Below are 23,822 nucleotides of genomic sequence, written 5' to 3'. Positions count from 1 at the left end.
CTAATCCATATTAAGCTCTTCATCTAGTCTGATAGCCAGAAATTGTTCTGCTTTTTTGTCTGTAGTAGCTCTTTCTCTATAGAATTTCAGTTCTGTAATTCGCTCCCTATACCCATTACTTGGTTCAAACTCTTCAGCTTCTATCATAATATCGATATATTCAACCATACTTAGTGGATTTGGGCGAAGTGCCATTTCTTTCAAGCGCTCATTGCAACGTTTGACAACTGCCATTCTTTCTTGCACGGCCAACATCATATTCTTCATGTCTTCTTTCAGCATTCCAATAGCTTCCTCATGAGTTACCATTTTTTTCTTTGCTTCTTGGAATTTTTTCATTTTATTTGAATACGTTTCTTTTTCTACAACAATCTCGGTGTATATGATTTGCGGCGTGTTTCTATGCTGAGACCAATGACACTTAAATTTACAAACATTGCAGTTTCCTGACCTGTCCATGGCAGCACATCCCCTTTTGCCGTCGTCATTCGGGATATAGCATGGGTGGTGGCAGGTGTGATTGCAGTGTAAACAATTGGTGATGTGTTGACCTGCAGGCAAAGGTTTATGCCTTATTACCTCGTGTTTTATTTCTTATTCGAAGTCTTTATTTGCTTCTGCGTCTGTTTTGTGCTGCCTGAAAATACGGATTTCCTCGCGTAGACTGGAAATAGTAAAAAGGCCACTACTCACCTGCTGCTGTATGTTCTCTATGGTATTTTCTAGAGTTTCGCGTTCATGGAGAACATTCCTAGTCATCTCTAAACTTTTTGGTTTGAGATTTTGTATGTGAGAAAAGAATTTTTTGAAACTTTCATGACCCATATTCCAAAACATTGTCGAAAAACCTGATGAGCTTTCCGTACCGTTTGAAGCAAACAAAGCCGAATTGTTAAAACAGAAATCTTTATTTATAGGCAGTTTAGATTCTCTCAAACAATGAAAAACCGGCGGTTCTTGACCGTCGGCAAACGTGATAAGTGAACAGATATTTTCTTCCACGTCTTTTCCAAACATGGACAGAATTTGTTGAAAAACATATTTTTGTTGAGTAGTAAGACGGGCGTCAGGTGCTTTGTTCAAAAAACAAATTGCATCAAGTGACAGAATACCCCTGGGACCTTGTTCAGAAAAAAGGTGTTTGATTTGATAAACTATTTTCTTGTCGTATCCTATCCCACGAGTATCTCCAAATCCTGGCGTATCTACAATCGTCAGTGTGAAGTCTAAACGTCCGCCATTTTTGGAGGAATATATCGTGTAACATGTGATCCACTCCGTTTGGGATTCGGCCTTTAATGTATCGAAGAAAAATGTTTATTTCTTCATGTATATAAATGTTGGATTAAGTTTTGTTATATTTTCTAGTCCTTTGGGATCATGGAGTACATTCAGTTTTACTAAAATAGAATGTGCTAGGGGTGTGAATGTGTTTCATAATGTCTCTCACGAAGACCTCTCACGTGCAGATTCAAACCGAGTCTACTATCATTTGCTAGGTTGCGTTTTATGCTTCCAAAGGGTCCTCATATAAATTTAATTTGATCCAACGTTTTCGTAACAAAGTTTTTTCTTCATTTCTCTTTAAATGTGAGACATTAACATTTAAACAAGGCATCATTCTGAAGGTCTGCAAGGATATTAATAGGAATATGTTTGAAGTCTAAAATAAAATATCTAAATTAGTTTTGAATAAATCTCTTAAAAAGATTTTGATAGGATATTTCCATTGTAAATTTCTGCTAGTTTGGACACCAAAATGCTTTAAATTTTGTAAAATTTCGGAAAAAGTTATTTTTCAAAATTTTCATTGACCAGATTTTAACACAGTAAAATACATCTTTAGTCATAGAACTGACATTTTTTTATCTACACTATCAATAAAAAATCCACTACCGTCTTGTAATCGTGATCATTTTAAAATAATCATTGTAGAACTATGTTATATTTAGATCGTTTCTTGCATAGCGTTAAACATTGAACATGGCAACCGGCAGTTGGCATTTAAAGGTGACACATTTGACATTAAAACATTGAACTTAGCCACAACACATCTTAGACTGTTCATTTGTAATCATGCACGCTAGGTTTATTCAAACTCCCTTAAGGTCTGATATGGTCCTGTGCGCGATAAAAGTCTGATGTAAGTCTGAGTTGTGGATCTTGAACAAAAAACAACAACAATAATGTCCCGCTGGGGTTACAGGATACTGGTTTTAGCACATGCTGATTTATCTAAATTTTTAACCTTTCGCAAATAATGTGCTTTTGATAATAGTATCATGACCGAATGTTTATATTATTGTCTGTATATCGCTTAATAAGTTTGATTAAATATAAAATGTAAGATATGAATCCACTGGTGCAATGAATGAATCAAATTTGAACAAACTGTGTAGCTAGAACATACCTTTCCTAATTTTGTTTGGATTATTTAACAATTCACAAAGGCTCGTGTGTGTGTTCCTACATATATTAAATTCTGACAGGTATAAGGTCTGGAAAATGGTATCGATTTTTTTTTGCTACTTTGAAACTTTGAAAAGTGCATTCTCATATATTTCTATATTTCAATAGACAGTCATGTAAAATGTAAGAAAAAATAACAACATTGTGATTTACCTGGTTTGTCAGCTTATTTCTTTCACTTTTCTCTAGTTCCACAATTGTAAACCGAAATGGATCACCCAGATTAACACCAAGAACGTAGTTAACGATTCCGTCTACTAGGGTTGTCTTTCCTGTACCAGTAGCCCCTACAAGCATGATTGTCTTCTCACGTCGATTATATCCTTTATCTTTTGTACCTGTTAATAAAATGAAAGGCTTCCCACATTAACAAGATTAAACTTGGTAACATCATTCATATTTCACGTACCTATGACATAAAACCGATAACTCTGGTAGGTAAAATATTAAAAGTATGCTAAATGAAATAATTGCCTATTACAAAAAAACAAAATTTAAGGCGTATTCAAATATTACAGATACTAGTTTCTTTGCTTAAACTGTTAAACACGTATCAGATTGAAACTACATGCTAGAAAAGAAGTACCCAATTTCTTTTTTTATAGGTTTTGAAACACATGTGTATTTGCTCTTTCCCAAATTAATCCACTCGAGTAAATGGCATAACTCGCTGAATTCACACTGATTCTTATCTGAAGACGTTTTATTACTACCGTTTAACTATATAGTCAAATTTTGAACAAATCTACAAAACTCACCTAACTCATACTTCTTTGTTTTCTTTTCGCTGTTTCTTGCATTCGTATCTTCTTTTGCTGGCAAAGAGTACACAGAAGGGGTTCCACGTTTTGCCAGCCGTGACTGTCCCACCAGCGTTGCGGCCATTGATTCTTTAGTTTCAATAACTTCGCTCTGCTTACTATATGGCCATTCATCACCTTCATGAATAACCCTTACTCGAAATGTGTATTTTGTTTTACTTTTCAATCCAATGAGCTGCGTTTTATTCTTTTCAATATTTTTTTCCAAAAAGACCAGACACCACTTTCACTATTCCCTTCTTTATAGCTAAGCCTGTAGAAATCTTTCTGTATCATGCCTCTTGGTTTCCTCCACTTTATCCAAATTGATTCGGCCTTTACTTCGGAAATCTTTGGTTTTCCAGGGGTAACCTATGTGACAAAATGTTGAAGAAATTGTTAAAAATGGGACCTATCTGCTGCGTCTATAAATTCGCATGTGACTTAAAATAAGTACTGTTAAACAAAACAATGTTCTTACTGGTAAAGGGGCAAAAAAATCAAAGAAAAGAAAAATAATCATAAACACTTGCAATGTATGTTTCAGTCTTTCTGTTGTATTTTATTTGTGTCAAGTAGTATGAAACGTTTTAATCCGATAAAGTTAAAATATACCTTTTTAACTTCCAAGTATGACATTGACATTTGATCACAGGGTTTTAAAATAAAATCAAATTCTGTAAAAAGTCTTGAAAGGGACATGTCGTCTTGTTGTAGTGAAAATTCCGCTAACTAACTATGTATCAAGAAACTGAATACTTTATTTGACCTCTTTCTAGGTTAGATTATGAAGAACGTTTTGTCAGGTCAGTATGCATAAAACAGTTATAGACAGGACAAAAATAATGGCTAAAATAATTAACTTCATACTGAGACCTTGGCCTTTGATTTAGAGGTAAAACTCATGCAATAGGCTTTCTGTTTTGTTATTTTCAATGTTTATCCAACATTATTTGAATGTCCACTGTTCAGACAGGTTTTAATATTTAAAATATTTGACTTGTAACGTTAACCTTGACTTTTGAGCTTGTGTCATCGGTTTTGTTATCTTTCTGGTCCTTAGAGGTAGACCATTTGTGGGAGGGGGCTGGGGTTTTACTTGGTGCTAAAATTTTTGTTTTGCCTCCTACAAAAATCAGAATATTTATTTTTCAGAACTTGAAGGTCCGAATTTTTTTTCAGAGTAAACCGAAGACACTTTTTTCCAAAGTGTTTTTGTTATTACTTTTGTTATTCAAACACTAATAATTACGCTAAAGGTATACATTCTGCATTGAGTAATTTGCTTATATACGCATGAACTAGCTCAATGCAAGTCTCTTAAAATATCAATTTAAATAAGCAGCAGTTTGATCCAGATTGTAGTTCCTAATTTTGAGCACCGTTATATACTTCTTTAAGTAATACATATGTATATATCATATGATTGATTCCAAAATATACTGTTACGGTCGCTTACGCAAGCTCGTAAACCAATCTCTGGCAAATGTGTCAGAGTCGACTGTTTGGCTCAGTGGTAAGAGCATTGGACTTCTACCCGTGCGACCCGGGTTCGAATCCCGCCTTAGGCACTTGGGATTTTTCATCATAAAATTCTTTCCTCTTCAGTTACGCCCAAAGGTTGTAAGTATATATATATATATATATATATATATATATATATATATATATATATATATATATATATATATATATATATATATATATACAAATGTATATACCTATGAGATAAATGAGCCACAAATAGAGATGGTACCTATCAAGAAAATCTAAGGGGAACAACTCTGAATTGACCAATAAACTGAAGTGGTCAAAAGTCAAAGAAAAAAAACAGCTCTGGTGCATTTTTATGTATATTTGGAGATATATAATTTCCTCATTTTCGGAATCATTAATATGAAAGATTACACATGTGAACATCATGTGCATGCCGTGTCTTTGGACCTTATAGGTAATTATTCTTACAGCTACCTTAACACACCTGGGTGGCTTGTCTGATACTTTCTGGACATTGGCTTAATATGATACTACTGATACGAGATTTGCAAGATTAGCGAGCATAATTTTTTTTTAAAAAATGCTCAGAGGTCTGAATTTCAGGCTAAGGTTGGTGAACTATGTATGTATGTATGTACGGATAGATAGATGGATTGATAGATATGAATGTTTTCAAAGTTTGAGGACAGGGTGGGGGAGACTATTGGACGGGGAACCCCAGCCTACAAAATTTTGGGATTTTAAACGCTAAATCCTGTATTTTGCTGAATTTTAAGAGAAAGAATTTTCTATCTTTATCTAAAGTGTCACAAGTTTGTTGTGAAGAAAATTTTGTTTTTAAATGAAAATCAAGCTGCAGAATTTAATATTTTCATGGATTTAATACAGATAGCTAGGAAATATTCTTCTCGGAGCTGCATAGCCTAACGAAAATGGCGCGAAAATGTAATACAGTGCTTTAGGGTATAGCGGGTTTTAGGACATGGTGGATAGATTGATAGTTTTTCAATTTAGTCATAAACTATTGTATAAATTTCCATTTCATTCTTTCTAACATACATCTTACATTTTTGATTGTGTTACTTTTCATTTGTCATACTAAAATCAAAAATATCTTGTACTGACTAAAGCAGTGTGTATGTAAGAAACATCAGTGCATGAAAAGTATTTCATGTAAATATAAGAAGCTGAATGTTTCTGAAAGGAATACACACTATTATTCTGATTAATAGAAAAAAATGTCCTGGTTGGTATATTCAGATGTGGTTTTTCATAATTAATAATTAACAATGACCAAAGCTATCCCGCACACACTAAATAAGTGCGTATGTAAACAATGCCAAGGAGAGAACAAAGCTGCGAATTTTTATTAAAGGCATACAGACACTAAATAGAACAAGAGGGCCATGATGGCCCTATACATCGCTCACCAGAGTTGATCTGGCCTACTGACCTAGTTTTTGACCCCGCATGACCAAGAGTTGAATTTGACCTAAAGATCATCAAGACAAACATTCTGACCAAATTTCATAAAGATTTGGTTACAACTGTGGCCCCTAGAATGTCCACAAGCTTTTCCTTTGATTTGACCGGTAACCTAGTTTTTGACCCCATATGACCCAGATTCGAAATTGACCTAAAGATTATCAAAACAAACATTCTGACTAATTCCCGTGAGTTTCAAACTTAAATTGTGGTCTCTAGAGAGTTGAAAAGAATTTCCTTTGATCTGGCCTAGTCACCTAGTTTTTGACCCCACATGACCCAGATTCATACTTGACATAAAATTGATGAAAACAAACATTCTTACCCAGTTTCATAAAGATTGAGTCACAAATGTGTCCTCTAAAGTGTTCACAAGCTTTTCCTTTGATTTGACCAGGTGACCTAGCTTTTGACCTCACATAACCCAGTTTCAAACTTGACCTAGAGATCATCAAGACAAACATTCTGACCAAGTGTCATAAAGATTGGGTTACAACTGTGGCCTGTAGAGTGTTCACAATCTTTTCCATTGATCTGACCTACTGACCTAGTTTTTGACCCCGTATGACCCAGTTTCAAACTTGACCTAGAGATCATCAAGACAAACATCCTGATCAAGTTTATAAGAAGAATTACTACATAATTTTTCTTTGAACTGGCATGCAGGAAAAGTTCGTTTGCTTTCCTCTTTACCCTAAAGCACTGTGGACCTACAGAACACAACTGACAACGTCAACGGTAGTATTAGCAATTAGGAGTGACCTGTCGCTTTTATTTTTAGATTTGGATTTTCCAGACTGTTCCATTTATTAAATAAGGGTTTGAAAGATATTTGACGTTTTTAAAACTATAAATATATTTCAAATAATGTACATATTAAAATTGCATCGGTAGCTCAGTTGGTACAATTGAGGACTCTTGTTAGTAATTTAACTTTTGCGATTAGGAGGTTGTGGGTTCGAATCCCACACAGGGCGATTTGTTTTATGATTGAATTTGTTTTATTTATATTTTTCATGTTTTTTTTTATTTCATTTTATCTCATCATTTCAAATTATTCATTTTTAATTTCATTGGTACAATTTCATTAAATTCAATACATTTTAAACACACACGTCCAATGGAGCATCTTCACACTCGCTGGCGGTGTTGGTTTCTTCCGAATCAGTGTCATCAGCTAATTGAATGACCAAATTGTCAAGAGGTATGTCAACCAAGTTGAATAATTCGCAATCAAAAAGATATTTGAAAAAAAACCTATGTTATATGCGAAAATAGCAAAAGGATACAAGTAATGCGATTCAAAAACATGTTTAACATTATCATCATTTTAAAATGTATGTTAGCAAAATATAAAATGAAACAAATATAAAATGAAAAAAAATATATCGATCTCCGTTGGAATTCGAACTCACAAAAGTTAGATTCTAAAGCCGCCACGCTTACCACTGCACCAAGGCGTCTAATTGTCGAAGAAGGCAGTCATTTAAATATTTATTATAGAAATAAGTTATTAAAAGGTAGGGTACTCCTTAACTGAAGTGGTTTATTCCAATAACCTTTCAAATCTATTAATAAAAGCGACAGGTCGCTCCTAAATGCTAGTAAATCTGGTCCTGACTGGAAAACGACTTCGACGAAAATGCTGGCAAGTTACGTAAGGTTGAGTTATTGGCTTTTGATAATTAACTATGACAACAACTAACAATGTGCTGTCGCCAGTATAAGGTACCGTACGATAGTAAACAGCTGAAAAATGTGAAAGATATAAAAGCAATGAAGGTAACTATGTAGAGCATTACTATTATCTCTTAGAATATATAGCCAAGCTGTTATATACAGGATTGTCTAGTTGTACATGAATTGTGTACACTTGAAATTTAGAATAGCAATAGAGTGGCCAGTATTTCCAAAGGCAATAAAGGGAGGTAATTATAAGGTTTTGGCAGGGGAGACAACTTTTCTGTAAAATAAAACTTCGGCACTTTAAGTGAGATAGGGAATATCTACTGATAATTTTCAGTATTCCACCAGTTAGCATAAGATAAAGTGATGTTGTTGATAAAAATGATGTGGCGGTAACAAAAAAGGATGATGATGAAGATGTGAATATATTTAATTAAATAATGCTAAAAAAGACTGTTGCGAAAAACAGGATGACCATTTTATAATAAAAATGAAAATGATGTTAATGATGATGAAATCGGTGGTAATGAAATAAATGATAATGACGATGATGATAATTATGACCGATGACTATGGGGATGATGATGATGATGATGATGATAATGACTCAAATGCATTCCATTTCATACCCATAACAAATTAGACGCACCCTTGCAACACATTTTCTGTCTACCAAACTTCACATTTTCTGTCTATTAAACTTCATCTTTTCTGTCAATCAAACTTCACATTTTCTGTCAATCAAACTTCACCTTTTCTGTCAATCAAACTTCACCTTTTCTGACAATCAAATGTCTATTGTCACCACCACTTCTAACATTGTTTAGCTTAACAAAGCTCATTACTAACCAGACGCCATGTCAAATATATCATGTACATGTATTTATTAATTAGTTTGCAGAAGACAAATCAATAAAAGAAACACCCTTAAGGGCCGACGAAACAGACCAGAAGACATATATCAAAACAGATCAATCCCGTTGGGATTTATAGATTCAACTGCCTGTTCCGTCAGAAACAATCAAAGAGGAAAGCGTAGCGTCTAACTGTAAACGGTTGAACACTTAACACCTTTTAATAAAACGTTTTATAACGTTACTAAATACAATTAGAAAATCGCCGTGACCAATAATCTTATGAAATTAATTTACAACGTCATAAAACGGGTTTTGATATACTTTCTCGCAGAAGTGCCTTAAATTACTATTAAATCAATGACCAAATCTGAATAACGGTAGTTAAATTTAGCCAGAATCAAAGTAAGTTTGTAATAACGGTAACCTTACGAAATAATCTTATTTGAAATAAATAGATACATTGCAATCACACAATGGTAAAAAAAACTAACTGATAAATTCATATCCCATAAGATGTTGCCCGTTGCACATCTCTATCCAAATGAGAGAAATATACAATAATAAAATTAGATTCATCCTACTTATCATAAATTTTGGTATGTATAATATTGTTATATATGGTGGCATAAAACTGCCACCACTTAATTATCGGGTTTCATGAAAACTTTCACGAAAATAATTTAGGTTTTCACGAAAAGTAAAAAAAAAAAAATCACGAAAACAGATAAACATTTCATGAATGCAAGATAAATATCTTAACATGAGAATTGCTCTTTACTGCTTCAAACTGCCACATCGTAACAGTTGAAGTTTACATGATACCAATTAACTTTTCATGAAAGTAGTTAACTAACAATAGAAACCGAACATATTTGGAACGATTCTTCTGTCTTGGGGTAACGTGGTTCAGGAACACTGAACAGGGTAAACAATTTTCTTTCCATAAATTTATAAAATTATCTGGTTTCGTGAAAAATATCTGGTTTCGTGAAAAATATCTGGTTTCATTAAAAATTATCTGGTTTCGCGAAACTTTTCATGAGAACTTTTCTTGAAATGTTTCGTGGTTTCGTGAAAAATTATCTGGTTTCATGAAAAACTATCTGCTTTCGTGAAAAATTATCTGTTTTCGCGAAACTTTTCATGAAAATTTTCTTTAAGTGGTGTCAGTTCAAAGCACTAACTAGCATAATTTTGTGTTAAGATATTTAAGTGGCCTTTGTGATAATTTACTGTTTTCATGAAATCCTCCATTATTAACGTGAAAACCGAAATTATTTTCGTGAAAGTGTTCGTGAAACCTGATAACTAAGTGGTGGCAGTTTTATGCCACCATATTATATAGAGGGCGGTAAATCTATCTAAAATGAAGCAGTAGTATCCGAATTGTTAGTTAAAATTAACTGGAGACCCCGCGGATAAATTTTATCCACCAATTGGGTAAAAATGAAATAATTTCATATTAAGAATATTGTCCAGAAGAAAGCCAAATCTTGCAAAATTCTGCATTGTATGCAAAAAAAGAAAGAAAGAAACGTCAATGCAGCTAAGGGAGAAAATATGGCATCTGGATACCTAATACGACTATTGCCTAGGAATGAAAGTCAGAATTATATTACAAGCAACTTTGGACAACATTAATAAACAGAAAGATTAAACAAGAGGGTCATGATGACCCAGGATCGCTCACCTGAGTAATATGAGCTATATGTTTCAAATGTCAAACTCATGATTTTTAGAAATTTTTTGGAAGATTTTCCAAAGTACAATCAAGTAACCCCTGTGGCGGGGCCAATTTTACCCCGGGGTCATGATTTGAACACAGTTTGTAGAAGTCTACTAGGCAATGTTACATATCAAATATCTAAGATTTAGGCTTTCTGGTTTATTTTTAGCAAATTTATGAAGATTTCCCTATGTACAATCAAATAACCCCTGGGGCTGGGTCAATTTGACCCGGGGGTAGGGGTGATCAAGAATTGAAAAAAAAAATTGTAGAGAGGTCAATTAGGCAATGCTACATGTCAAATATCTAAGCTCTAGGCCTTCTGGTTTATTTTTAGAAAATTTTGAAGAGTTTTCTATGTACAATCAAGTAAGCCCATGGGGCGGGGTCAATTTGACCCCGGGGGTCATGATTTGAACAAATTTTGTAGAAGTCAATGTTCTTTCTAACAACTTGGACCAATCAAATGTTTTGTTCCATAACATTTTTAAAACATAAATAAAAGCGGATGTTGTGAAAAAATGAATGCTTTCACTGAAGAAAGCTGTAAAAGCTAGCGTCGTTCAAGTTATAATATGTGATTAAATTACTGATGATTCTTTAAATGATCGGAACATAAAAAAATAAGTAAAAAGATAATATAAATAAATACCAACGAAGATTCATTGAACCATGACAACTGAAATAACGCAACCCAAAAATATATACTTTGCCGTTCGTCGCTACACGGCAAAAAATTCCATCTGCGAGATCTTCAGATCTGTCAAAATTTAGCAGAGATAAAAATAAGAACCCAGCTATTGAGCTGGAAAAGGCGTTGAGTATATTCTTTATAAGTACGGATCTAAACATTCGAGTGTGGAAAAAATGAATTGTAAATAATTGGGTATCGTTATAAAAATACACTTCAATAAAGACGTACGTACATAATTACCGCACAAAAATAATGTGTACGCATCATACCGAAATGCAAAAAAAAAAAAAAAAAAAAAAAAAATATTTTTTTTTTTTACATTTTTATACCGCATAGTTTCGTCGTGACGATGCACACAACATATCCTGGACAAAACTGGTAGAATTGTGGATAATGATTATTGTAATGAAAAGAAAAGAACTAAAATATTTTCTTTTACATGTAAGATTCCACTCATGCACACGAGACATTTCATCTTTACCTATGCGATATGACAATGCTTATGCGTGTATGAAAAAGTAAAATCATCTTCGTGGGTATTTATTTATTTATTTATTTGGTGTTAATCTTGATCTATAGAATAAACTGTTAATAATAACATAATCATTTTGACACTTCAGAAACTCTACAAAATTGTTTCAAAATTCAAATTTTCATATCTGAAAATTAGTCCAAAATAACCCCATTTTCAAACTTACAGTTTCTGTCTAAGAGAGTTGAAATATTCACTTATTTTCATTGTATAACATCTTCAAAATACATACACTATTTTTTATGAGAAATTTTATTTTGATGCGTTTTGATTGCCTGTATGCATATAACTGAGTAAAATCAGTGTTAGAAAATGACAATAATATTTATTTAAAAATATTTTTAAGAATTGTTCTTTCTTATTTGTTGTTTAGATCTGTGCATGATAAATTTAGAATTTTATAAATGTTGTTTAGCCAAAACAAAATCTGATGAGAGATTATGGTCATTTGTATTGCGTCTTTAATTCAACAGTCTGTTAAAAATGACTGTACTACACAGCTGCATGAAATTGGCTTTGCGTAAATTGCGTAAATATTTTGCTAAATTTTACTATCGTAATTCTGATTTAGTTTTAAAATTCAATAGTAATTTAAAGACACTTCTGCGAGAAGGTATTTCTAAACCCGTTTTTTATGGGGATGTGGTTTACAAACTTCGTAAGATATTGGGTCATGGTAATTTTCCAAATGTATTTGGTAAAATTATAAAACGTTTTATTAAAAGAGGTTACGACCCAACTGTTTTGAGACATACCGCATGTTTAGTGTTCAACCCGTTTATAGTTGGACACTACGCTTCCCTCTTTGATTGTGTCTGACGGAAGAGGGGGGGGGGGTGTTGGGGGGGGGGGGGGGGCGGGGACTCTATGATAAGCAGTTTATAAATCCTACCAGGACTGAACTGTTTTGATATTTGTCTTCTGGCCTGTTTCGTCGGGCCCTTAAGGGTGTTTCTCTTGTTGCTCTGTCTTCTGAAAAGGCATTGAGTACATACGTTTTTGGTTCTTAAGGTTTGTTTTTTATATATTTATACACGAGCATTTTTGTGTTTTACATGCTACGCCTTTTTGTTTCCATTACGTGTGTAAGAGATTCACCTGGAGGGGATTACTTTTATTTACACTGTCCCGTGTCTTTGGAACATGGTGGGGGTAAGAGTGAGGTTGGGTGCGCACCATAAACCGATTTAAGCTCCCCAGTGGTGTTTTTGCCACTGAACGTTCCAAGGCGGTGCCCCGCTGTGTTCCTTTGTTTGTTCGTTTTGTCCTGATGTGTTGGCTTTGTGTGTGTGTGTGTGTGTGTGTGTGTGTTCCTTTGTTTGTTCGTTTTGTCCTAATGTGTTGGCTGTGTGTGTGTGGTGCACGCGTCTGCGTGCTGTGGGTTTCGTTTTGAGGCGGCTGCGTTTTTGGTGCGTGGCATTCCTTGTTTGATATTTGTCTTTGTTTTTTTGTTGTGTAGCTACTTCAATTTACTTACAAAGAGTGCAAATTCCATACCAATTAACACATATTTGATGTCATATGTCACTAATTAATAACAATATCCCAAACAAAAAACTGCAAAATCAATGTTATCTCTCAAAACATCTCTAGGTATTCAAGGGTAGATTGGCTTATCAACCTCCTAGGTGGTTGAAAGATAAATATCAGCAGAGTGGAAGTAGAGATATCACTTTAGGGTAGAATGCCAGACGTTGTCGTATGCCAAACTTTATACAGAGTCCCTGCATTGAGACCGACTAAATATCAAGTTGACAAAGTCGATGAATTAAACAGGATAATGGACCATTCTTTGAAAGAGATCTCTTCGTCCCTCTGGCGTTAAAAAGGATTTTGGTTGAAGAAGCTTTTCACCTGACCTTACGCATTTATCAGTTGAAGGCAACAAGAAACTGTATTCGAATTTAAGGGCATAGCAGACGTCAGAAGTCCTTCGTGTCAAATTAAGGTAGTTGAGTGTAGCTTACTTATTTCAATTAGTGTGTGCCGTAGATATTAACATTCCGGGCTGTTGAACTTGAGTTTACAGGTTCTTCCCGAGGCATTCGTTTTGCTGAGTGTTTTGAACCAACATTTCGGGGTATGTTCCCGATAATTTTAAACATTTGAAAAGGCTTAAAGGTTTTATGATGTATGCATTTGTGCATATTGTTTATTAAATATATTATGTTGAAAAATCTATCCGGGCATGAACCCGTGGTTTCGCCAGTTTTGAAATTAACCTTTTAAATAATTCCGGACTGGAGCACGAACTTTTATGATACATAAATTGTGTGATTATTGTGTTTGTATATATCTTGGCTAGCGACCCCGAGATTTTTTCCGGGCAGGTACCTGAGGGCATTCCATTTCCTAAAACTTTTTTATGGTATCAAAGATTTTCCGGGCAGGTATCCGAGATTTTCCGAGCATGTACCCGAGATTTTTCCGGGCAGGTACCCGAGAGTTTTCCGGGCTGGTACCCGAGGTCATCCTTTTTTCAGGCTATTTTATGTTATTTAAGCTTTTCCGGGCCAGTACCAGAGGCATGCCCTTGCTCGTACCGGAGTATTTTTTACTTTGACTGGTACCCAGGCTGGGACTTTAGCATTTACCTCAAACTATTTGTCATTTATCATTTATTATTGTATATATAGGCCAGTGTTTATTTAAGACAATCATATACATAAAAATGAAGATTACTCTGGCTTGTTAAGATAAAAGCAATCTTTAAAGCAAAACCATGTTTCATTTGAAAGTTCTTATTCCAGGTTTGCCTGGGAAGAGAAAGACAGCAAATGCGACCAAAGCGAAACGACATCGCCATGCTGTCCTCTACCAGTCGTGGTCAGTGATACAACTAAAGAAGTGACAAATGTACATTCAAAGGAAATTAAGGGACTTAAAGGAGCTGCTCAAGCTCCAAGTAAACCAGTCGTAGACAATGACACTAGTAGTGTTGATACATCTTATTCTTAAAGGCAAAGAAAGAGGCCCTTCCAAACGCAAGAAAAGGTCACCGTCTCCAATTATATCTAGTGGTTCTTCTGATTGAGACACTTCAGATAAGGAGGCCGATGTCCAGAACATTTCATCAGACAGCGAAGACAATTTACTTGACAGAGTGCTGGAAAACCATACGAATTCATTAACAGGTATCATGTGACAGTCGTTTTCCACATTACATGCCCCAATTTGAACACAAATAAATAAAAACTTCAAAGGAATATTTGGAAACACAAGTATGTGGACTTTGGAGCCTTATTACCTATCAACGTTTGTCATGACCAAGACCATTCGTCCATTCAACTGCAGTTCAATAATTTCAGGGGGAATCCAAACACCAACATCCTTCCTACTACCAAACAAAAACAACAACAAAACAATCTGCAATATTCATCAATGGACAACATCATTCATGAGATGTGTTGCCATATACTCTATGAAATATCCTTTGGAAACTGCAGCTGTGTTGAAGTATGGAGAACTTCCCTTGCTCTGAGTTACCTGAAGTGGTATCTGCAAAATCGGAAAAAAGAAGTAGCTTTAAAAGAGGGTAGAGGAGCCTTTCAGTTCAGTAGCACCTTCAACCTTTTCGGGTAAGCCCTATAGAAGTAGTCCCTAAAAAGGAGCCAAACGCTTACAGGTTAATTCACCATTTAAGCTATCCACTTGGTAATTCTGTAACCAAATCTTGCCACAGTCCAGTACTCAACTTGTGACCCAGCAGTTGCCATGGTAAAGGATTAGGGACAGGGCTGCCTGATGGCTTAGACAGATATAGACTCTGCTTACCGTATCATACCCATTAATCCGACTGACTATCCACTTCTGGGTTTCAAATGCAATGATTTCATACTTTTATGACCGTTCGCCATGGGTACTAGCTCTTCCTCTGCCATCTTTGATCGTTTTAGTTCAGGTTTGAAGTGGATAGTGGAAGCTTTCAATTCCTCACATCCTGCATATTCTGGATGATTTGCTTATTATGGGACCCAAAGATTCTAACAAATGTGAAGCTGATTTGAGGGTATTTCTCGATTTAAGCAGAGCTATTGGAGTTCCTATAAAACACGAGAAAACGGTCACAGCAATAGCTGTGATCACATTCATGGATCTGGAACTTGATTCTAACAAAATCGAAGCTAGGTTACCTAAAGACAAACTTACTATACTTCACCACTTACTGGTGTCTTACAAATCGCGTAGGAAAATTAAAGTATGAGATTTTTAATCCCCTTTTACGTCTGCTTAACTTCTGCTGCAAAGTAGTGTGCCAGGTAGGGCTTTCGTCAGACGTTTAACTGATCCCTACAAAGGTGTTTGTAAACCCCACTATAGTATATCTATAACTGAAGAAGGGATGCGCGATTGGCAGCTTGGTGCTATTTCATCGAATATTTCAATGGGAAGCACATTTTACTTGATCAGAAATGGTTAACTTATGAGGCTTTACATCTGTTTACAGATGCTTCAGGGGCAATTGGGTATGGAGCTATTTTAAACACACAGTGTGCTTACGGGACTTGGCCCATAACGTTGGCTAATTCGCATATTACGTACAAGGATATTTTTCCTGTAACGTTGGCCCTTGAATTATGGGGCTTTCAACTGGCAAACAAATGCATTGTATTACATTCTGACAATAGTGCTATTGTACATATCATAAACAATCAGTCTTGTAAGGATACTCAAATCATGTACCTAGTAAGACGTATGGTTCATGCTTGTATGAAACACAATATCCTCGTATGCTCAGAGCACGAGCCGGGAAAACTGAACACTTTAACAAAATATGCTTTCTCGTATACAGAATAATTCCTGAAGAACGCCCCTTTCGCAGACAGGGTAGCCATACGTGTTCCAAAGGCATTACTCAAACATCATTGAAACAAGTGGTCAGCTCTTTATTAGAAGGATCTTTGGCTTAAAGCACGAGATATTCTTATCGAACAGCTTTTAAACATTTCTATTATTTCACATCAGTTATTACCGTACCCAACCTGAGGCAATAATTTCAAACAAACAACATATTAACAAGTTACATAGCGAACTGCCATTCCACAGGCACGAAATGCACCAGGATATGCTCTAGAGTATCAGCCTTTAATTATATAAATAAAATACAGGGAGCAAGCAGTACAAGTCACACTCACAGTTTCTTAGTAAAACGTGTCCTTTTATGATGTAAATATTTTTCACCAAGTTCTGACAAAAGACAACCAATAACAATAGAGATTTTGAGGAAATTGATTGCTGTATTACCTAACTTATTCAACACTGCCTACAACATTACTCTAGAGCAAGCTATGTTCACACTTGCATTTCTTGCACTTTTTCGTGTAGGCGAAATAAGCACTTCAAGTATGGCGAACCACTATATTTTGGTCACAGACATCTCAGTTAAGACGAAAAAAAGGCAAACCGGTTAATTTAGGTGTTTCCCTTAATCATTTCAAACACTTTTCTTCGCCTTTCACTATTACTTAAATGCCACATAAGCGAACAAAATAATGTCCTGTTCTTGCGAAACACGCATTCCTGAAAGGGCGACCCAAACAAAGCGGGTCATTTTTTCTTAATGAATCGGGAATACCGATCACAACCAAACAATTTAGTCACATTTTAATAAAAATGCATTACTAAGATAGGTTTAGACCCAAAGTACACACCTCACAGCTTTTGCATTGGAGGTGCAACACTAGCCCATTCATACAACTTCACAGATTGACAAATACGTAAAATTGGAAGATGACACCCAAATGCCTTCCAGTCATATTTGCGGCCTAATTGTGTTCAGTTCTAGGGAATTCAGGACTGTCCTTTGTTACCTTGTTGCTGTGAGTTATGTTATTTCATTCAGGTTTTTGTGTTTTGCAACTGGTACAGGCAAACTTTGTTGTTAATGCCATAGTAAGATACACAGACAATATTTAGTACTCTTAAGTGTCTCAAACTGTATTAGTATCATAGTATGAACAAACCATTTCATTGACTGACTCAGGCAGCAATGATAATTTTGTTGTTTAAAATGGCAGTTTGGCCAGCTATTTATGTCCTGAGCTTTGAGTTTGCATTAATGAAGTGTTTAAGCTAAATACTTTAATTTGCAAAGTCATTGTGACTGACTCCAGCGGCATTTTGACCTAACAGTATTGTGTATTTGTATTGGGACTTATGCTCTAACTGACAGTTCATATTGTCATTCTAACTGTTATTTTCTACGTTATTTTATCTGTTTTGGACAATTTGACTGTCTTAGGCAGCAGTTTGTTCTCAAAACAGGCCTGTGTTACCTACATACAGGTTCTTTCCGGTTCAGTTGACTGACGTAGGCAGCAATTGGATAAGAAAAGGCATATGTAGTTGTTTACATTACATGAATAATTTTATCAGTTTAGGTATTATAAAGTCTGTTTTATATTTGTTATTTTGTCTATAAAAGTACATTTTATTATTACAAAAATTCCATGTTTATAATACTATGATGCAATTGATTTATGTTAAAATGTTGCCATAGTTAAAAAGAGAGCTTGTTTTACCACTAATACTTTTAAAGGTGGCCCGGTGGTCTAGTGGTAACACGCTTGACTTTCAATATAGATGTCCAGTGTCCGGTTATCGGTCTAGGTACTGGAAATTTCTGAGATTCTCTTGAGTGTCTCCCACCTTACAAGTGAGGCCAGTGCTGGTTTTTCCCAGAAAAGACGGCTTTGCGTGTACCGCTGCTATACACCGGGCACGTTAAAGAACCAGACTGTCTTTTCGCAAAAAGCTAGGCTAAGTTAGCCGGACAGGCTTGTATGTAAAGGACACACCTGTTTGTTACAGAAATATCACAATTTCCGCAGGGCATTTTTTATTTGATCGCTAGTTTTTTTTTCAAATAGCAGTTCACTGAGCAAGTAAAATGATACCAAAATCTACCCGCAGTAAGGATGCTTATAACAAACTTTTAACGGAGTTGTCTCCAGTTGAGCCAAATATTTTACCCATGATCATTTGTTTTCGGCTTTTATTCGTTCTTTTTCAGATCGTGAACTTTGATGCAGTTAGCTAAACGTATTTATAAATAGTGGCTACTTGAAGCTTGAAATTTAGAATATTGTAGTAGCAGATGACTACTGCTAAACAAATATTCGAGTTTGTGCTCTGATTAACCTTTATTAGCTTACCTGAGCACAAAGTGCTCAGGGTGAGCTATTGTGATCGCTCAACGTCCGGCGTTCGTCCGTCGTCCGTCCGTCAACACTTTCCTTAAAACACCATCTCCTCCTAAACCACCAGGCTAATTTTGATGAAACTTCACAGGGATGTTCCTTGGAAGGTCTTCTTTAAAAATGTTAAAGTATTGAAATCCATATAGAACTCTGGTTGCCATGGCAACCGAAAAGCAAAACTTAAACATTTTCTTGTCCAAAACCATATGTCCTAGGGCTTTGATATTTTGTATGTAGCAAAGGGTTTCAGAAATCTGCAAATTTACTGGTAGCCCATTTTACTACCAATATTTTTGTTTGGTTGTGAGGTAGCCCAAACATTTTAGTTTAATTTAGTTTATTTGGCAATGTCCGTTTTGGATTATTTGGTAAGTACTTGTATACTACAGTCTACAGTTCGGATGGAATGCTTAAATTAATTAAGGATTTCATAATTCTAGCCATACGCATATGTTGTTATGGGTTTTGATCTCTAAAATACCAATCATCACTCATTTTTTCTCATTTTTCTCCTTTTTTCACTTTAGAAGATAAAACTATTTAAACTGGGAATTCTTCTCCCTTTAATTATTTCAACATGACAGTCATAAAAAGAAAATTAATCAAATTTTATAGGCAAAAATTCTTATTAATTGCAATATAATAATTCTGTGTGATTCTTTACATCTTTTAATAACATCTTTAAATAAGCACTTTAATAAAAGGACTAAGTCCGAGTAAATTACGTCTCTCTCTTTCTAGGCACTGTGTAATCCCTTATCCGAATTTATGTTTGTCCAAAACCCTGTATAATTTCTGATATGAACTCGCCGATTTCTTGCTAAATTATGGTCGATTTTTTCATGCATTCTGTGCAAGTATTTAAATCAAAAATCATTAAGTCGATGTAAGCAGTAAACTCCCTCATAATAAAATGTCACTGATCCCTGAATATCCTCTCAAAACTCAATAAATATTGAGGTCAGCGAAAACGAAAGTACAATTTGGCAGGTGGCGGTAAAATGACGTAATTCTAAGACAGGTTTGCATATTGTTTTGAACACTACGGATCAGCGGCTCAGATGCTATTGGATCAGTCTAAAATATTGTGTGCACACAAACATTTGCCTCCGGGTATGATTAAAACTGTTAATTATTTGCAGACTGTGACAATATGTGGTAAGAAAATTAATGCCTCCGGTGTGTATCAGTCGATAAACAAGAGGATTAAAGATAACTGTCAAAATTTTGCATGAAGACTAGAGTATTTATTTCCGGGCTACTTGATATAGGGTTTCAAGGTAGCCCGGCGGGCACGCTCTGAAAAAAATTAGTAGAATTTTCTGGTAACCCCCGGGCTCCGGATTTCTGAAACCCTGTGTAGCATCACCTATTGTTCCTCTACCAAGATTGTTCAAAGTATCCCCCTAGAGTCAAATAAGGTCCCGCCCTTGGGGTCACATGGTTTACATAGACTTATATTTGAAAAACTTTGAAAATCTTCTTGTCCAAAACCACAGGGTCCAGGGCTTTGATATTTGGTATGTAGCATCATCTAGTGGGCCTCTACCAAGATTGATCAAATTATGTTACTAGGGTCAAATATGGCCCGCCCTAGCGTCAAAGGTTTATATAGACTTATAGAGAGAAAAACTTTGAAAATCTTCTTGTCCAAAACCACAGGGCCTAGGGCTTTGATGTTTTGTACGTAGCATAATCTAGTGGTCCTCTACCAAGATGGTTCAAATTATCACCCTAGGGTCAAATATGGCCCCGCCCTGGGGGTCACATGGTTTATATAAACTTTATAGGGAACACTTTGAAAATCTTCATGTACAAAACCACATGGCCTCGGGCTTTGATATTTGGTATGTAGCATTGTGTAGTAGTCCTTTACCAAGATTGTTCAAATTATTCCTCTGGGGTTAAAACTGGCCCTGCCCCGGGGCACATGGATTTAATATACTTGTATAGGGAAAACACTTTAAAAATATTGTCTTAAACCATAAGGCCCAGAGCTTAGATATTAAGTATGTGGCATGCTCTAGTAGTTCTCTACCAAGAATGTTCATATCATGACCCTGGGGTCAAAATATGCCACGCCCAAGGAGTCCCTTGTTTTACATTGACTTTTATGGGGAAATATTTAAAAATCTTCTTATCCAGAAGCATAAGCCCCAAACCTTAGATATTTAGTTTTAAGTATTGTGTAGTAGTCAACTATCAATTTTGTTCAAGTCATGACCCTGGGGTCAAAATTGAATGGCCCTGGGGTCACCAATTTTTTACATTGGCTTTTATAGGAAAAATCTTTAAAACATTTCTGGAACCATAAGGCCTAGAGCTTAGATATTTGGTATATGACATGCTCATTTGGTTCTCTATCAGGATTGTTCAAGTTATGACCGTTGGGGTCATTATAGGTCACGCCCAGGTGGTCCCTTGTTTTACATAGACTTCTCTGTTTTTGAAGCAATGGCATAGAAGTTTGGACCACATGTATAATTTTTGATACAGATTTCAATACTCATCTTTAATATTCTTTACCTTGACCTACTGACCAACATTCTTGTTTTTGAAGCTACAGCAAAGAGATTTGGACCACCTGTATAACGCTTGATACAGATTTCAGTACTCATATTGAATAGTCTTAATTGTGACCTACTAACCTACTTTCTTGTTTTTGAAGGTACAGCATAGAAATTTGGACCACGTGTATAACTTTTGATACAGATTTCAATACTCATCTTAAATATACTTCACCCAGACCTACTGACCTAATTTCTTGTTTTTGAAGCTACAGCTAAGAGATTTGGACAACCTGTATAATTTTTAACAGATTTCAGCAGTTATCTTGATTAATCTTTACCATGACCTACTCAACTAGTTTTTTAGCTTTAGAAGGGAAATTTGTTCAAGCAAGCAATTTATCTCATGTGAGCGATATATGGCCATCATGGCCAACTTATATTTTTTTCCTTGCATTTCATATTCCATGCAACATTTAGAACAATATCAATTTTGAAGATTATGTTTTGCACACCTTGGCGGCGGAAAACAATTCAAAATGTTTTTTTCCAATGAGATTGAAATAAAGTTTTTAATTTTAATGCGCTCGGTAATGCTATTAATACACATAAGGTATGGCTAAATGAGATTATGAAATTGTTATAGCATTAACTTTCATTATCTTCTTCAGCAAATTGACTACAACTACTTATGTTAACATTTGAAAAGCGGTATTTACCTGTTTGTCATTCTTTGCTTTCTTTTCCGTGCTTCCACCTTGCTGTTTTGCCTGAAATTTTATCAACATCAGTGTATATAACCATTATTTTAATGGAACTAGCAATATACATCTAAATCCGAATTGCTTTTGTAAGAAACATGCAATTAACTTATTATTCCATTGTGGAATTCCTTCAAAAAGGTACCCAAAGCGTAGTCTATTTTTGTCGAATATACTGCAAAGTGCCTATAATCATCAGTATGTATAGCGAAAAATGTCTGGCTCACGTGTTTGGAGCCATATTGTAAAATATCGGTGAAATGCGACATTTCCCAAAATAATTGCAGCTATAGATTGTATACGATTTAAACAGTCATATTACCGAATTGCGTGTAGTTGCACTATTTATATCATTTTTATAACAAAACATCTTGTTTTTGTCGATTATGTTCCAAGGGTTCTAAGTCCATGGAGTTATGTAACAAGGTTTCTAAGTCCATGGAGTTAGGACAATTGCTGATTTAAACAATGGTTTGCGCATCATTTTTTGCCTAAATATATCAAAATATATGAATTTTACATACCTGATGACCTTTAAAATTATTGATATAGTCTATTTGCGTTAATAGTGGGTTTTCAATGGTTAAAACTAGGGGTCTACTTTTAAATCCTGGATATTTTGAAATTGAGTTTATTTTGTTCTATGAACCTTCTCTTTTAAGAAACGTATTATCCTCAAATTTTCATGTCAATATTTTGGCGGCCATCTTGAATTCAAAATGGCGGCCATTGAATTTAGTGATATAACTAATAAGAACTATACATCTTGGTTGATTTTAGGTATATAAGAACCCGAATAGTATTAACATGTTCCTAAAGCACTGTCCTCCCTTTTCAGTTACTTTATGTAAATTAACTAATTTGCATATTTATGAATATTAATGAGTATGTAAACAAGAGGGCCAGGATGGCCCTAGGTCGCTCACCTGAGAAACACACCATAACAGTATAAACATGTCTGACCTAGTGATTTCATGGCAAAAAATATTCTGACCAATAATCATTAAAATTGGAGCAAAAATCTTGAGTATAAATAAGTATTTTCTTTGATTTGACCTAGTGACCTACCTTTTGATCCCAGATCACCCATATTCGAATTTGACCTAGATTTCATCAAGGCTATCATTCTGACCAAATTTCATGAAGATCAATTGAAAAATACAGCCTCTATCGCATACACAAGGTTTTTCTTTGATTTGACCTAGTGACCTACTTTTTGACCCTAGATGACCCATATTCAATTTTGACCTAGATTTTATCAAGGCAATCATTTTGACTTAATTTCAGGAAGATCAATTGGAAAATATAGCCTCTATTGCATACACAATATTTTTCTTTGATTTGACCTAGTGACCTAATTTTTGACCCCAGATGACCCATTTTCAAAAACGGACTAGATTTTATTAAGATTATCATTTTGACCAAATTTCAGAAAGATCAATTGAAAAATACAGCCTCTATCGCATATACAAGCTTTTCCTTTGATTTGATCTAGTGACCTAGTTTTTAACTTCAGATAACCCATATTCAAACTTGACCTAGATTTTATCAAGGCAATCATTTTGACCAAAATTCATGAAGATTAATTAAAAAATACAGCCTCTATCGC

General features: G+C 35.0%; 1 protein-coding gene across 1 annotated transcript; it reads right to left on the bottom strand.

The window, feature by feature from the left end:
* On the bottom strand, positions 1–23,303 carry LOC123543430 (uncharacterized). Its single transcript, XM_053518244.1, has 7 exons — positions 23,282–23,303; positions 22,738–22,823; positions 22,172–22,222; positions 3,228–3,513; positions 2,623–2,807; positions 616–1,293; positions 1–294 (listed from the first exon to the last, which is right to left on the bottom strand). Exons 1-7 carry the CDS (start codon positions 23,301–23,303, stop codon positions 1–3), a joined length of 1,602 nt encoding a protein of 533 aa, XP_053374219.1.
* Between the last annotated feature and the right edge of the window lie 519 nt (positions 23,304–23,822).

This window comes from Mercenaria mercenaria, chromosome 11, assembly GCF_021730395.1.
Source record: "Mercenaria mercenaria strain notata chromosome 11, MADL_Memer_1, whole genome shotgun sequence".
NCBI lineage: Eukaryota > Metazoa > Mollusca > Bivalvia > Venerida > Veneridae > Mercenaria > Mercenaria mercenaria.
The sequence above is the reverse complement of the archived record's forward strand: the minus strand, read 5'-3'. Positions and strand labels throughout refer to the sequence as shown.